We start from the raw sequence: 16,304 nt of genomic DNA, 5'->3' as shown, positions 1-16,304 counted from the left end.
GTATCACCTTCATCCAGAGGAGAAAACCATCTTGAAGAGGTAAAGCAACTGGGTGAACAGGGACTGAACAAGAAGAGGTAGATTCTGGGAGTGTAACTTATCCCAAAGCTTGTTCACATCCATGCCATCGTGCAAAGAATCCTCACTTCTGGACACTCAGATTCCCCAAATGAAGCCGCTCAGTTTGTCCTCAAACACCCAAATGAAGCCGCTCAGTTTGTCCTCAAACACAGTTTGCCCCAGAGCTCTCTAGAAGAACCACCTTCAGCCATCCCAAAGAAAAAGCCTCCTAGTTGTCTGTTTAATTAGCACTGAGTCTGAAGCAGGGATGAAAGCCATTGACATAGCATTTAGCAATGAAAACTAACTAAAGCCATGTGACCTTTAGCAAGTCATTAAGTTTCTCTTGGCTTTTGTTCCTCCATGGAGGGTAATATTAGAATCGTGGTCTCTGGGTCTCCCCAGATGTAAACTCCGAGGATTGGAGCTGTGACTCACCTAAAGTAATAAGTTCTATAACCCGGGTGATACCATATTGCTTTCCCAAGTATGTGTAGGATGCATGACAAGTATAGTTCCCTTTATGCGCTTCAGTCACATTCCTCATGATGAGTTTATTTATTTCTCCAATAAAGTTTATCTTGTCAAGAAGAAGAGGTTTGCAGTCCTAGAGCGACAGGAAGTATTGCAAACCAATTAATAACTTTACCCAGTCTGCCAGCAAAAGAAATTCCATTTTTTCACATCAATATTTTATATGTATGTAATATATATAATATATACACTTTATGTATATTATGTATACATACATATATGTACATACATATGAAACAAAAGTTTCCTTGCATACAAGTTTTAATATTGTAATTTTTATAGCAAAAATCATAATTATACTCTTAAAATATTACATTTTTAGGCCTATGAGCCTTGTACTTCAAAGACATGTAAAACTTGTTTGGCAAAAACAACAACGACAACAAAACACACGTTTGAGGAAAGAACATTAACAGTACAGTTTCTTCGTAATGCTGTACTTCCTTTCTTCACTATTATTTATTTTATATTTCTTATCAGTGATCCCCAACCTTTTTGGCACCAGAGACTGCTATAAGAATCTCAGGCCTGATGATCTGAGGCGGAACTGAGGCAGTGATGCTAGCGCTGGGGAGTGGCTGCAAATACGCATGAAGCTTTGCTTGTTTGCCCGCCGCTCACCTCCTGCTGTGTGCCCCAGTCCCTAACAGGCCACAGATCGGTACCAGTCCACAGCCCAGGGTTGGGGACCTCTGCTCTACAGGATGAAACCCCACATGAACTCCAACAAACAAGGCACATCAAAGGTACTGAAACATCATGTGTTCCATGGAGTGCTAGCCAATCCACTTTTACGACAGATGCAGAAACCACTAAGTTATTTAAGAACCACTTGATATTTTTAATAAAACACAAAGTAGTATACTTTGTAATAAATAGTTATCTCTTAAAAAAACTGAATTTATACTCAGCTTTATCTTTAAACATCTTTTATTCCTACTATACTCTTCTCAACTCTACACTATTAAATTAAATGAAAATAATAGAAAGTGAGATTTTAGTTAAGCTTCAAGTTAAATGTATGCAGCCTTACAACTCTTTTAAAAATTCCTATTAAGTTTCAGCACCCAAAAGCAAACAATATGCCAAATGAAAAAGTACTTTGCAGATTCATACTATTGTTTACTACAGAAAGCTATTTTACTTGCTGGAAAAGTAAATCAACATACTTAATATAATATTACCTTATACCACTGTATTTTGGGGAACTCATTGTATTCGTCTTTAAAATAATCCAAATAAGGACACACAAGTTGTCCATCTCCTGCGATGGGTAGTCTTTGTGTAAATATAGTTTCTGCACTGTAACACAAGTTAGGCTCGGGCTGTACAAACTTTGCAGTTATTTCAATTTTGAGGCAGTAAGTTGAATTTCTAAAATAAATCAAAATAGGTGAATTAAGCACTATTTAAAGATTTTTCTTTAACTACTGCGGGTACATAGAACACATGTTTATAACACATTAATTCCTTTCTTACCTTACTGCACAATAGTATTGTTCTGAATCCTCTACCTTAGCAGGAACAAACCAAAGTTTATCTTTATACTGATGAATCCTGGAGTCTCTTTCTGAAGATATAGGTGTCTTGCTGTCATTTTTATACCAAATTATAGTGCCTTTGTTTTCATTTGGGTTAAGAGGACACGAACGAACATCAATTTCATTTGCAGAAGAAACTAAAACTATTCGTTCTTTACGTTTCTCACAGTTATCTTTAAAAGAGAAAAGAAAAGCAATTTCTATAAGAAATCTGTCAATGTTTCTTAATATAATACCTACATATAAACAAATCAATTATTAAATACATCAACTCATATTAAATATGAGTTTTAACAGCCATATGATTAAGAGTGTTATCTTTGAAGTCTGAAAGATTTATACTCAAATCCAGTTGTATAACTTAGTACCTGTGTACCCTTAAGAAGTTACTTAACCTCTCATCCCCTCTTAATTCATCTAAAAATTAGTAATAATCTAGCAGGAAAGATACCCGCTTCAATATGATATGGAATATCAGGAACTGGATTTACCCTTCCACCTGAACAAACAAAAAATGGACAAAGTATATGAAACAACAATGTTTGAGACATTGAACATCAGGGAACAAAGGACAGAAATGTCAGAAAGATGGAAAACGTAGGAGGTGAGCTCTATAATTTTCCCAAATTACTGCCTACAGAGAGATTCTAGGCCATGACATTGCAAGGAGGAAATGTAGGCAAAGCCTAATGTTTCTCTGAGTTTAGGAGATGGAGCTGGGAATCGAGGTAAACCAAGGGTTTTCAGGGTAGAGTACAGGGCTGGGGAGAGGCGGTGGTGGGGAGGGGAGAGGGAGAGAGAGAGAGAGAGAGAGAGAAGGCTACAGAGAGTCTCCCTTAAGTTTTCACCTGAGTATTGATTAGTGTAAATATGTAAGAAAACTATCTAAGGCCAGAGTAGGAATTGCCAAAAGATTACATTGAATAATATCTGCAGCACACATAATTCTGGAATAGTCATTGTTATCACCAGCTAGAATGGGGCACCAGGTAAAATACCCAGAAGGGTTTCTACTCTGAATATGGGGCAAATTAGGCCTAGAAGAAACCATGTTCTAATCATGACTAATAAAGCTTAAAATCAAGACCTGAAAGGATCAACTATTTCTAAGTAACAACCTCGTGACAGAACAAAGCTCAAAAACATCTTTAGTAATACAAAAATATCCAGCACCCAACACAGCAGAATCTACAATGTGTGGTATATAATAAAAAATTACGAGGCATGTAAAGAAGTAAGACAATATAACCAATAATGAAGAGTAAATAATCAGTCAATCAAAACTGACCCAGAAATGACAGAGATAATAGAATGGGTAAATAGATGGAAATGGATAATAGATGGAAAAATTAAAATAGTTATTACTATGGTGTTCCATTTCTTTATGATAGTAGATCAAACATGCTGAGAAGAGACATGAAAGAGGATTTTTTTAAAAAAAAACTTAAACCAAATTTCTAGAGATGAAAACTACAATGTTTATTTTAAAAATACTGTATATAATTAATGGCAGTTTTAACACTACAGAAGAAAAGATGAGTAAAGTTCAAGACAGAGCATTAGAAACTATTCAAAATTAAATACAGAGAGGAAAGTAACAGAATAATAAACAAGGCATTAGTTAGCTGCAGGACAACTTTAAAACATGTGCTATGAATCCCTAAAGAAAAGGAGAGATGTGTGAAACAGAAAAAGCACTTGAAGAAAGACAAGTTGAAATATGTGCAAGATTTTATGAAAATGACAAACTCACAGACTTCCAAGTCACAATAAACTCTAAGCAAAAGAAACATGAAGAAAACTACACCAAGATAAAAAGATGCAGCATTCTTGCCAGAAACAAGCTGGGAGAGAATGGAATAAAGGTAAGTACTGAAAGAAAAGAATCAGCCTAGACTTCTATAATCAGTAAAAGTATCTCTCAAAAATGAAGGAAAAATAAAGACTTTTTTTAATATTTATAAAAGCTGTAAAAATTCATCAGCAGTTGACCTGCACTACCAAAAAAAATGTAAGGAAGTCCTTCAGAAAGAAGGAAAATAATACCAGATGAAAAACGAATCTACAAAAAGGAATAAATAACACCAGAAATGTTTACTACATGAGTAATTATAAAATAATTTTTCTTATTATTTAAATCTCTTTTAAAATAACTGAATGTTCAAAACAAAAATAAAACATATTGTGAGATTTATAACATATAAAGCAATAAAATATATGGGAACTAAAGTTCAAGAAGGGAGAAGTGGATGTATACTGTTTTAATTTTTTTAGGTTAGATGCAAAATGGTATAGTATCGATTAAAAGTAAATAGTGATAAGTTAAAGATGGATACTGGATGCCGCAGAGCAGTTACTTAAAAAACAAAAACAGTTACCTATATAAGCCAACCTAAAAGATCAAATAAATCATGAAAATCCTCAATTAATCCAAAAGGCAGCAAAAAGAAAAAGAAAAAAATAACAAAGAATTGAAGGAACAAACAGAAAATAAAATAACATGATCCTAAAATTAAACCTAAACATATTAATAATCATATTAAAATTTCAGTGGTCTAAACACCCCAATTGCAAGGCAGAGATGATCAGATTGAATAAAGAAAGAAAGCTCCAACTGCACGCTGCCTAACACACATATATACACATACTTTAAATATAAAGACACAAATACATTAAAAGCTAAAAAAGGAAGGAGGGGATATACCATGTTAACACAAATCAAAAGCAAATTTAAATGGTTATTATATTGTTATCAGCTAAAGTAGATTTTACAGTAAAGAATATTACCAGGAATAAAAAAGGCCATTTCTCTATGACAAAGGAGTCATTTATCAAGAGGTACATAGTAATCCTAAATGTTTACCCTCTCACTAAGAGTGCTTCAAAATACATGAAGCAAAAACTGATAGAACTACAAGGAGAAATAGAGAAACCTATAATTAGAGTCAGAGATTCCAATATCCTACTCACAGTAAGTGATAGAACAAGTAGAACAAATAGACAGATAATCAGTAATGATACAGAAGATTTGAAGACATATCAACCAATTTGGCATAATTGATATTTGTAGAAAAATTCTACCCAACAACAGTAAAATACGCATTCTTTTTATGTGCACACAACAAACTTATCAAGATATATCATATATTCTCCATCTATCAATTGATTATTGATAATCCAATAATCAATGCATTATTAAGGATTCAGATTAGACAAAGTATGTTCTCTGCTAACAATGCAATTAAATTAAAAAACAGTAACAGGAAGATATCTGGGAATTCTCAATGTATTTGAAAACTAAAAAACACGACTCACGAGTCACGAAGAAACTCACTAGTCAAAGAAGAAATAAAAAGAAAGATTAGAAAGTATTTTGATTTGAATGACAAAAAATGTCAAAACTTGTGGCATGCAATGGAAACAGTATCTAGAGATAAATTGAGAGCACTTAATGTCAATATGAGAAAAAAGAACTAAAAATGAAGACTTCAGTTGCCACTTAAGAAATTAGAAAAAACTGCACCATAGTAATCAAAAGTAAATAATACAGATCCAAGAGAAAAATCAATGAAATGAAAAAAAAAAAGAAAGAAAGTAGAGAATAATCAAAGATACCAATGTCAATTTGTTCAGAAAATCAATAAAATTGATAAAATCTCCAGCCAGATTGATCAAGATAAAAAGCGACATTTCTAGGGAAAACAATTTTAAAAGAGTAATAAAAACATTTTAATAATTTTATGCCAATAAATTCAACAAGTGATGTGAAAGGAGCTAATTCCTTGAAAGGCAAAGATGATAAACGCTCCCTCAAGTAGAAATAGATAACCTGAATAGCCCTATAGATATTAAAGAAACTGAATTCGTAGCTAAAATCCTTCCAACAAAGAAAATCTCAGGCCTAGATGGCTTCACTGGTGTATTCATGGAAGAAACAACACAAATTTTACAGAAACTCTTCCAAAAAATTAAGAGTTAATAACACTTTCCAATTAACTCTATGAGGTCAACATTATACTCTAACACCAAAACCAAAGAAAGGCATTACGAGAAAAAAAAATCACAAACTAATCTTCATTATGAACGTAAATGCAAAATTTCTTTAAAATAGGTTAGCAAATTGAGTCCTACAATATATCAAAAAAGGATAAGACATTATGATGTACATAACATCCTAAAAATGCAAAGTTGGATTCACATTAAAAAAAATCAAACAATGAAGTTCTATATATTAACAGAATTTAAAAGAAAAACTACCTAATCATCTCAATAGATGCAGAAAAAGCATTTGACAAAATCCAACTTCCATTTCTGATAAAAACTCACAGCAAACTAGGAATAGGAGGAATTTCCTAAACCTAATAAAGGAGAGCTACGAGAAACCTACATATATAGTAAGGCTAGGAGCAAGATAAGGATGTCCACTCTAATCATTTCTGTTCAACATGGTACTGGAAGATCTAATTAGTGGCCATTATGGCCAAATGGCATTCAGATTGAAGGAGAAAGTAAAATGGCTTTATTTGCAAGCAACATGATCACCTATGTAGAATATACAATGAAATCTACAAAAGACCTAAAAGGATTAATAAGTTGTAGGATACAATATAAATATGCAAAATTGAATGTGTTTCCATATACTAGCTAAGAACAATTAAAAATTGAATTTTTAAATACCATTTACAATACCATCAAACTGATTTATATTCAACTCAACCCCAATTAAAATCTGAGCAGGACTGCGTACAAATGAACACGCTGATTCTAAAACTTATATAGAATTAGTCAAAACAACTTTAATTTTAAAAAGAACAAAGTCAAAGGAGTTACACCGCCTTACTTCAACATTTATTATAAAGCCACAGGAATTAAGACAGTGTAGCATTGGTATAAAGATGAACAGTTCACTGAAACAGAATAGAGATCCCAAAAATAAATTACACAAACATATTCAATTAATTTTTTACAAAGGCATAAAGGTAATTCAGTGGAGAAAAGATAGTCTTTTCAATAAATTGAATAACCTTATGCAAAAATGAAAACAAAAACAGAACAAAAAAACTTCTGATACAAGATTTCCAGAATGGCAGAGCAAAGTCCTCCAAAAACTCACTTGTCTATAAAAACAACAAAAAGCTAGGAAATTTTTTTTTTTCAAAATCAAAGGCTTATAACAATCACACCATTTATTACTCTTCTCAGCTCTACTATAGCCTTGAAAACCAGCAGCCTTACATACATGGGAGTTGTTAAACCCAGCAAGAGCAGACCTGTCTGGAGCTTCTCACAAAGTCTCATTCCCAAGCATTGCCATAATTTCACCTGATTGGCAGCTCCCTGGAAATGTCACACAAAGTGGTGGTGTTATTGGTGTTATTGTCCCGACTCAGAGCTCTATAAGAAAGCCCTATCCTCGGAGTGTCTGTTAAAAAAACAATCAGTGGCAACCGTTTAACACTGCAGCTGCCTGAAGCTGCAGTACCATCTGGTCTAAAGAAAAAATAAGATCTGAGAAACTAAATGTCCATATGAGGATTTGAAAAGCTCTACTATATTCCTGGGTAATACAGAAGAGCACACATGTATATGAGGCTGTGTACATGCCCAGGAAAGACCAGAGAAGGCATCAACCAGTCTCTTAAATATGAATGAACTTGAAGTCATATATGGGCAGGAAGTGAAGGCTGAGGCCTAGTTGTGAATAGCCTAAGTGTTGAAGGCATACCCCAACACACATAGACCCCTCAGCAAAGGGCAGGGGACTTTCGGGTCCAATAATCTACGGCAATCTCTGACCAATCGTCATATGACAAGCAGAGACTTCAGTAGCCATACACTATAGGAAAAAGATCAAAAAGAAACTGTAGAGTGTGAGAGATATAAATTCATTATCTTGATCGTGATGATGATTTCAGGGATGGATATGTATGTCAACACATCAAATTGTATACTTTAAACACGTGTGGTTTATTGTTATGTCAATTATAACCTTAAGCTGCTGAAAAAGAATGGAAATAAAAGTGGCTAAGCATTAGCACAGTATCTGCACAGAGTGAGAACTCCTAGTATTTAGCTACTAGGAGCGGCAGCAGCAATAATAGTAGCGAAAAAAAGAATAAACCTTAAGTAAGGTCCCAGCTGGATATACTCTTCTATTCATCTGGGATTTGCCCCACCACTCCACCAAAATTGTTCTGATCGAGGTTACTTATGACTTTTTAGTTGCTAAATTAAATAGAAAACTCTCCAACATCACCTTACTTAACATATCTGCACGTGACACGTATTATTACCCAAATGACCTCATCCCTGATCACCTCTCTCACCTTTCACTCCGCTCCAGCACTCTGGTTTTAATTCCTGAAACATGCTAGTACTCTTGGCCTCAGGGCCTTGACCCAGGCTGCCTGGAATGTTTCCCCACCCCCAACCTATATGCCTCCCTCCAGTTTTGACCCAAAAGTCAACTTCTCAGTAAGGCTTTTTCCAGTGACACTAGCAAAAAATTTAACCTTCTGCCCACCCCAATCCCAAAACTTTATACCTTCCTTTCATGCTATTTTTCGCTCTATACTGATCACCATATGACCGAATAACCACTTATCTAATCTATCGTCTCTCTCCCACCCCCCACGTGGAATGTAAACTCCCTTCAGACAGATACTGCTGTCTGCATTATTCACTTCTGTATCCCCAACATCTAGTGACTGGCACAGAGTACGGGCTAAATACACTTGTAGTAAGGGAGGAAGAGAGAAAATGAATAAATAAAGAACAAAGAACTGTCTCTTGATGGCTTCCATTTGCGTGTTCATAAAGACATTTAACATGTCTTCTTAAAAAAAGCCGGAATTTCCTGTCTCACACTCTTCAATCAGCAACACAGTGGAAAGAGGCTTGGATTAGACAATGGAGACCTAGATTTTAGCTCTTGCTCTGAAACTAGAGAAATGACCTTGGGTTCTTAACTTTACTAAGCCTCGATTTACAAATTCTATAAACAAGAGAATAAAAAGTGAAGATGCTGAAAGGAACATCCAGGAGTACCATTCCGTGACCAGGAGATTCAGCAGAAACAGGTAACAAAAATGACTCTGTTAGCTAAGGTACTTCATGTATTCTAAATAACAGATTTTCTTAGCCGACAAGAACACAAGGACATGCTTAACTTACCAGCCTCCAGAGAAGAAATCAGTAGAGCTATGAAACAAGCAAGCCTGAGTAACACTTTCATATTCTCCTGGAGAAACAGAGGAATGGAAGAAAAACAAAAGTCACTATTCCAGAAAATCTCTAAAACTGCATACAATGACCCCTCACCTATCCCCACACTCACCCCCAAGTCACACTGACGGGTTTATCCCCTTACATCATTAATGTAATCATGCTTTTGAATAGAAAATGGGGAGGAGGGAGAATAAAGAATTTTTTTAACAGACGTGGGGACAAACTCAGCTTAAAATTAGTAAAACTTCATCATCTGTCCCAATATTCAGTTCCAGTCTTCAATATCATTTAGATTTTCCCCAAATCTTATCTGTGCTATATCCAAAGTAAACTATGTACTAGACCCTAAACCAGCTTGCCTCTACTTAGATGGGTTTGTTCCCCACCTGGAAGGCACTCTACTAACGGGACCCATTTGCAAAAGTCTTCTCATACTTCCAGGTCCAGCTCAGAGGTGACACCCTCATTTTATAAGGTAAAACACTAAATCATTTGTGTAAAATGATATAGCTGCATGGAAATGCACAAAAAAAAGACTAAAAGAAATAACATTATATTAAAATTGGCTTGGTTATTATGGTTGGGTGGTTTTGCCTTTCTCTCGAGCTTTCTACCCAAAATTTCTACAGTGAGCATGTATTAATTGTATCACAATAAAAAAATAAATAAAAATAAAAATAAACTGAAATAAAACCTCCACAGCACCCCTGAGAGGTTTAGAAGGCCATACCAACATAGCATCCACTGTAATAGGTATCACGCAGCAACAGGGCTACATATTAAACTGAGTCCCTGGGTAACTCATTATTTTAATTACATAGCGCATTGTCCACATACATGGCAGGGGGTGTAATCTGAATAAGTATTTGATTCATGCTGGAAGGAAACTATACCATCGCCTTATCTACAAAAACAACATCACTAAAATCATAGCAATTGAATGCGAAAAAGAAAAGAAAAATTCAATTGTGCCTACTGTCCTCAACTTCCCCAGCCCAAATGGAGGTAATGTTCAGTACGACTTCTTTTCCTCTCTGATTTTTCCTTACCATTAGGGTTCCTGAATGGGACCTAACGATCATGTACAATAAGTTCCAGTATGGAATCTCCGGGAAACTTTGGCACAAATCTATCTATCTGAGGGCTCACGAGTACCGCAAACTCAACAGGCCCCAAAGTAAACCGTCTCTCCCCACCAGATCTGCTTCCCAGTGCCATGGGGGCATATCACTGCTCCACATAGGCCTTGCAATAGTCTGCCTCCTCACACCATCAGGCTGACCCAGTTCATTCACGCCCGCTGCTGACACCGCTGTAGCCCAAGCAATCACCGGCTCCTGCCTGGATTAATTATAGCTACAGGCTCCCTACTGGTCTCTCTCCCTGTGGATTTACTGCTTCCATTCATGCCAGAGGGCCTATAAACTCATAATTACCAAGCTGTCTGCTCAAAACACCTTCGTTGGCTCCCTGGGCCTCGGTTTCCACATTCCTTACCTGTCCTGTAATTCTGACGTTTTATTCATGTTAGGAAGTCCAAACTCCTTAGCAAAGCACACAGGTTTTTGTGCAGAGGCTCCACCTTACCTCTCCAGACTCAAGCTCCCGTCCCCTCCCCCACACCAGTCCATAAGTCATTGCCCTGCTCTCTAGTCTCAGAGCCTTGTCCTTCACGATTCCCTGTGCTCTTCACCTGGCCACCTCCTATAGCATTCTGGTCTCAGGCCAGGTCGCTCTCCTCCTAGTCTGCCCAAGGAGCCCCCAGACCCCTTGTCTGGATAGGTCTTCCTCCTCTGGGCCCCCGGGGCAATCTGTGCTCATGCCAGTCACAGCTTTTAGTACATTTTACTGCAGTTACCCCAGGACAGGAAGCCTCAAGAGGGCAGGAAGCATGGCACCCACAGCATCCAGCACTGTGCTTGGAACCCAGATCTCATAGAATGAATGGGAAAAAGAAACAAAAGAAATAGCTGTCTTTTACCCAACCTCAGTAGCAACGTCCAGAGAAGACCATACTTTGATCATTCCATGCTTTAAAAAAAAACTGCCTTTTGATTTTTACAGGAGATTAAATTCACCTATATTCTTATCTGTAGGTATAAGTTAATTGCAAACACAAAATATTTTAACCAAGACATCTAATTTAGGGTCTAATGACATGCAATCATTTGAATAGTAGCTGAAAAACATTCTATTTAAGAAGTGGTAATAAAAGGTATTTAAAAAATGTTATAATGTGCTTTTTAAATAAATGCAGGAAACAACTCCAAGCATGAGAGATGCCCCACTCAGATTCTCCTCAGTTTGCCCCCAGCATGAGGCCAACGAACCATGTGCCTGGCTCAAGCCTTGAAATCCACCTTGGAGCAGTAAGACTGCATTCCCTACCTGTCCTGTAATTCTGACATTTTACTCACGTACATTGGCCTCCTCTCAAATTAGCCCAGATTAATAGTATTATTACCATATGTATCTTTAAACTATATTCAGATTATTAAAATAAGATACAAGGCTTTGATGCCTTACAGCCTAGCATATCAGCTCTTTCCGTAACTGTGAGGATGTGTGTTTTAAGTCTCTCTGCTAGAGAAATAAAAAATAAATGGTTAAAATATTTCCCAAATTCCAGTTCCAGGCTAATCAATTACTTACATTAATTTGTCAGAAACCAAATGAAGGCACTATCAACCAAGCAAACACTGCCAGCTGTTAGTTCACTTAGTTATAAGATGTGGCTTGTTTGATTACTAGGCCGAGGGAAAGAAAAGGAAGATGCCAGCCTGGATTTATACAGAGCATATATTGAGATAAAATCTCAAAGTAACTGTGAGCAAAGAACATTTAATAACTTCAAGCCTAAGGCCCGGGGCCTGCTGGCACAGGACAGTATGGTCTTGGACACGACTCCTCCCTGGGCCTCGGTTTCTGCATCTGTACAGGTGGGCAATGAGTCAGATGACCTCCTGCTCTAACAGTCTATAAAACCCAGGAGCCAAGCCCATGGGTCCAAGTTTTACTTTGTCTGCCTCAGAACTGTCCTGGAGAAAATGCAGGGGTGTAGGAGTGGCCCCTTCCCCCAGAGGGGGATCCTTTGAATCCATATCAGACCCTAGGGCTGGGGGATCCATTCCAGGTTATGGAATGGGGGTGAGGGAAAGGAGGTGTTGCAATGACCTAAGAGAATGAGGACAGAAGAAAGGAAAAATGGGAAGATGGACCCCAAGACTAAATAGACCACACTCCCAGCAGACACCAACACAAAGCTCGTTATGGCCCAAACAACACAGAAATTCCAAGCGTGAAGCCAAACCCAACCAGCCCTCACACTGCCAGGAGTAGAAAGCCTGGTCTACTGTATGACAGGCACAGTGCTACTGCCAGAGACAAAAATGGTACAAAAATTTAAATAAACAAAATATCAAAAGAGAACGTGTTCCTCAAGGTGGTCACAGTTCAGGCACCAGGCCACATGTGATCACAAGGTATCGTCCACATACCCGCCCTGCTGGCACTCAGCCTCCATGCCTCAGTGCCCCCATGTGACAAAATGGGGACAACGATCACAGCATTCACTGACAGTTGTCAAAAATCTCAAATGACTCGTCACCTGTGGAGGGCTGAGAACATTGTTTGGCAAATGGTCACACTCAAATGTTAGCCATTATAAATCACCCCATGCTCTGGTAACAAATAGAAATTTCAGGAAAATGTTTTCAGACAGTTGTTCATTTCTTTATCCATTCTCTGCCAAATTCATTATTGTGTATTGACTATCTACTCTATGCCTGTATCTACACATGGCCCTGGGAACAAAACTAAGAATGGAGACCCAGGGCCTGGTTCAAGGAGCTTATCAGCCAGCAGGGAGTTATCCTGTGATGTGGGGGTGTCCATGGGGAGAGAAACGCCCAGGGCATGAGGGAGCAGGGCCCTGACTCGGCTTGGAGGAGGCTCCTGGAGAGATGGCGGGTGGTGGGGAGGGAGTGGAGGAGAGCAGCACCGTCATTTTTGAAGCATAATCCAAAGGTGGGGTGCCACAAGGCAAAGCTGGAGAGGGTAACAGAGCCCAACACAGGAAGAGTCTTGCTGAGATATTGGGACTGCACTTTGCAGGTGGCCAAAAAATCACTTTAAAGTTTTGTGTGGGGTACGATCAGATTTTCATGCTTTACAGAAGTTTTGGCATCTGTATGGAATATAAACTAGAGACAAGAGGGGAGGCGGGGAGAGCGAGCTTCCTCAATGTCCAGATGAAAGAGGATGTGGGTGTGAACCAGCAAGCAGTGAAGAACAGACAAAAACAAGGCATCTCTGAGACCCCCTGGGAGACAAGTTTGAGAAAGGGTGACTGAGCCCTGATTCTCTCGAGTGGGGACCAGTGTAGGGCAGGTCTAGGTAAAGAAGGCAGGTTCTGGCCTCCACAAACAGCCCGAGCAGATGCCTAGAGGGTGTTACTCACAGCACCACGGGACCTGGGCCTCCTGGGAGTAGGTGAGCAGTGTTGCCTCCAACTGAATGGAGTGTGAGGTCAAAGTTAAGTGAAAGTTAAGCAGGACCTGGAATGTGCTGGAATTAGAGAGAGCACAGACAGCGAACTGGGGGCCATCACCACCCAGGTCATGGCTATACCTTTAGAGGAGGTGACCCTGGAAAAGGGGGTGAGCAGTGACTCTAAATGAGGTCGCAGACCGCTTTGGAAATCTGATAAAACCATGCAGCTGTCCCAAAGAAAAAGATACCAAAAAAATAAAACATTCTGTATACAATGGGAGGTATTCCAGGACCACTTGAATTTGAGGGTGCGGGACTGAACTGTTTATGAGAACAGGCTGGCGGGCCACTGGGGCAACCCAGCCCTATTACCTCAGAGAAGGTCTTTTCTTGTAGGAAGTGATCCTGCTGCTCAGGAGAGAGTCACCATCTTTAAGGGGCGCGTCTACCTGAGGAAGGAAGAGTGGACATGAGCATAAGTTTGAATGAAAGAATTTAAAGGCACCAATGCCACACACTTCTCAAGAGGTGTCAAAAAAAAAAAACAAAAAAAACAAGCTTACAAAAATGAGTCATACATTTAAGGAGGATATGATCCACAGTTTCAGAAAATCAAATCACAGAGTGAGGGCTACGAAGAGCTTGCAACCACCGGCAATTGGTTAAACACTGTACCCGGCATTTTGCTAGACACAGAGATGCAGAAATTAATTAAATCACCTCTGGAGAACTTACAGCCTAAAGTGCTTGGAGAATAAAGCTCAGAGAAATGCACAAGATGCAAGAACAAAATGAACAGGCCCTTTCTGAGAAGCTGTACACTCTCAGTCCTCAGCTTTTCTTATACCAAGCGTATGACTATACCTGCAATGCAGATTACATAATTTGAAATAACTTCGAAAAGGCTGAGCTGTGGCTGCCTTCTGTTATGTCCTGTAGACATTTCGCCATTCATTCTCTGCTTCTCCAGTTTACTTTCAGTATTTTGGAATATCATATAATCATTTCCTTAAGCCTTTGAAAACTCTGAAGGTCGAAGCATAAGCCCTTTTAAAGCCCAATTCATAAAACAGCCTAACTCAACGCCAAACATTTTGTTTAGACTAAATGCACTAAATACCACCTTATTATTCACTTTAGACATTGGAGAAAGGACACAGCATAATATTAAGGTGCCAGAGGCACAGGGGCTTTTCAACATAAATCATAACACCACAGAATCAAGAGACGACTCTGTGATCCCCCTATTCCTATTCCCTGCACAGCATCTCCCCAGTCTCCCGTCGTATGTCCCAGCAATGACTGCAGCTGATGGGAATTACATGGAGAATGTCAGAAAAATTAATAGGTCAGAGGAGGGGGAGGATGGGCAGGAGGAATGAATTTGTTTGCAGAGGAGTTGACACCCCATGTCCCCCTAACCACTTCACTTTCCCTCTTCCTCTTTGCCCCAGAAACTTCTAAAAAATTTTTACACTCACTTCCTCCACTTCCCATACGCCACCGGCTGCTGCCTGTGCTGACCGCTCCTCTTAAATGCACTGGCCAGGCCACCACAAGCAAAGGGCCCTCGGGCTCCATCTTACTGAGCAGCTCCACAGCACCTGGCCCAACCCACCTTCCTCTTCCTTGACTCCCTGGGTTGAAGTCACCCCCGCCCATCCTCCTGCCTTCACCTTCCAACTCACCATTGCCTTCCAGGCCCTTCTCCTTGCCCATCCGTACATACTGTGCCATTCTGTCTCCGTGGGGCCTCTCTGGCGTTTCTGGGACTGTTATTCAATTCTACCATGACCAGCTCTGAAAGGATTCTTTTCAGAAGCCTCTCCAAGAGTCACCTATGGACGCCCCCTCCCTCCAGAGCCAGGAGCACCAAGTCACAAAGGTTCTGCCTCTGGCAGCACTGAATGGGGGCTCCCTTGTTGCTGGTCTTCCCTCCCTGGGCCAGAGGAAAAAGGTACAGGGCAGTCTCACCTCACCCACACTCTTGTGAGAAGAGTCCCATTTTACATATCTTGAATGTGGTAAGAGCTCAATAAATAGAAAAAGAAAGAAAGAAGAAAAGAAGGGAAGGAGGGAGGGAGGAATAAGGTAGGAAGGGAGGGCGGGGCCCACCAACCCCCATCTTTGCATGAGACTACATAGGGAAAAAAACCTGGCCTAGAATCAAGGGGGCATAGGACAGAATATGGGTCCTAAGTGTAAGTCAAAGAGCGGAAGTGCAAGGGGAACCATTTTGGTGATCTGGAGATGGCCAGGAATCATACCAGAGAAAGCAAAAAACTAAAGGAGGCAGACAAAGGGCCTGGGGCCAGAGACCAGGAGACTCTGAAGGAGAGAGCAGGGGGAACAGGACTGGAGGCAGAAGCTACTAATGTCAGAGAAATACCGTGTATGTAAAACATCCCTTCTTCAGAAGCAACTCAATGAAGTCCACAGTGACTTTTGAAA

General features: G+C 39.2%; 1 protein-coding gene across 9 annotated transcripts in view; it reads right to left on the bottom strand.

Annotated features, from left to right (window-relative positions):
• Positions 1–16,304, bottom strand: part of IL1R1 (interleukin 1 receptor type 1) — a 58,516-nt gene that overhangs the window by 12,555 nt on the left and 29,657 nt on the right. For 2 of the 9 annotated variants that reach the window (XM_023536585.1, XM_011370124.2), the window contains exons 2-7: positions 14,226–14,302; positions 12,860–12,979; positions 9,309–9,375; positions 2,074–2,308; positions 1,779–1,968; positions 499–667 (exon numbers count right to left, since the gene is read on the bottom strand). In XM_023536585.1, coding sequence (XP_023392353.1) covers positions 499–667; positions 1,779–1,968; positions 2,074–2,308; positions 9,309–9,369 — 655 coding nt within the window. In that variant the 5' untranslated portion in view covers positions 9,370–9,375; positions 12,860–12,979; positions 14,226–14,302. The remainder of the gene's footprint in view (positions 1–498; positions 668–1,778; positions 1,969–2,073; positions 2,309–9,308; positions 9,376–12,859; positions 12,980–14,225; positions 14,303–16,304) is intronic. The other 7 variants (XM_023536584.1, XM_011370123.2, XM_011370122.2 and 4 more) reach the window with 4 other exon arrangements.

This window comes from Pteropus vampyrus, unplaced genomic scaffold, assembly GCF_000151845.1.
Source record: "Pteropus vampyrus isolate Shadow unplaced genomic scaffold, Pvam_2.0 Scaffold160, whole genome shotgun sequence".
Classification (NCBI taxonomy): Eukaryota; Metazoa; Chordata; class Mammalia; order Chiroptera; family Pteropodidae; genus Pteropus; species Pteropus vampyrus.
Note: the sequence above shows the minus strand (reverse complement) of the source record. Positions and strands in the feature narration are given on the sequence as shown.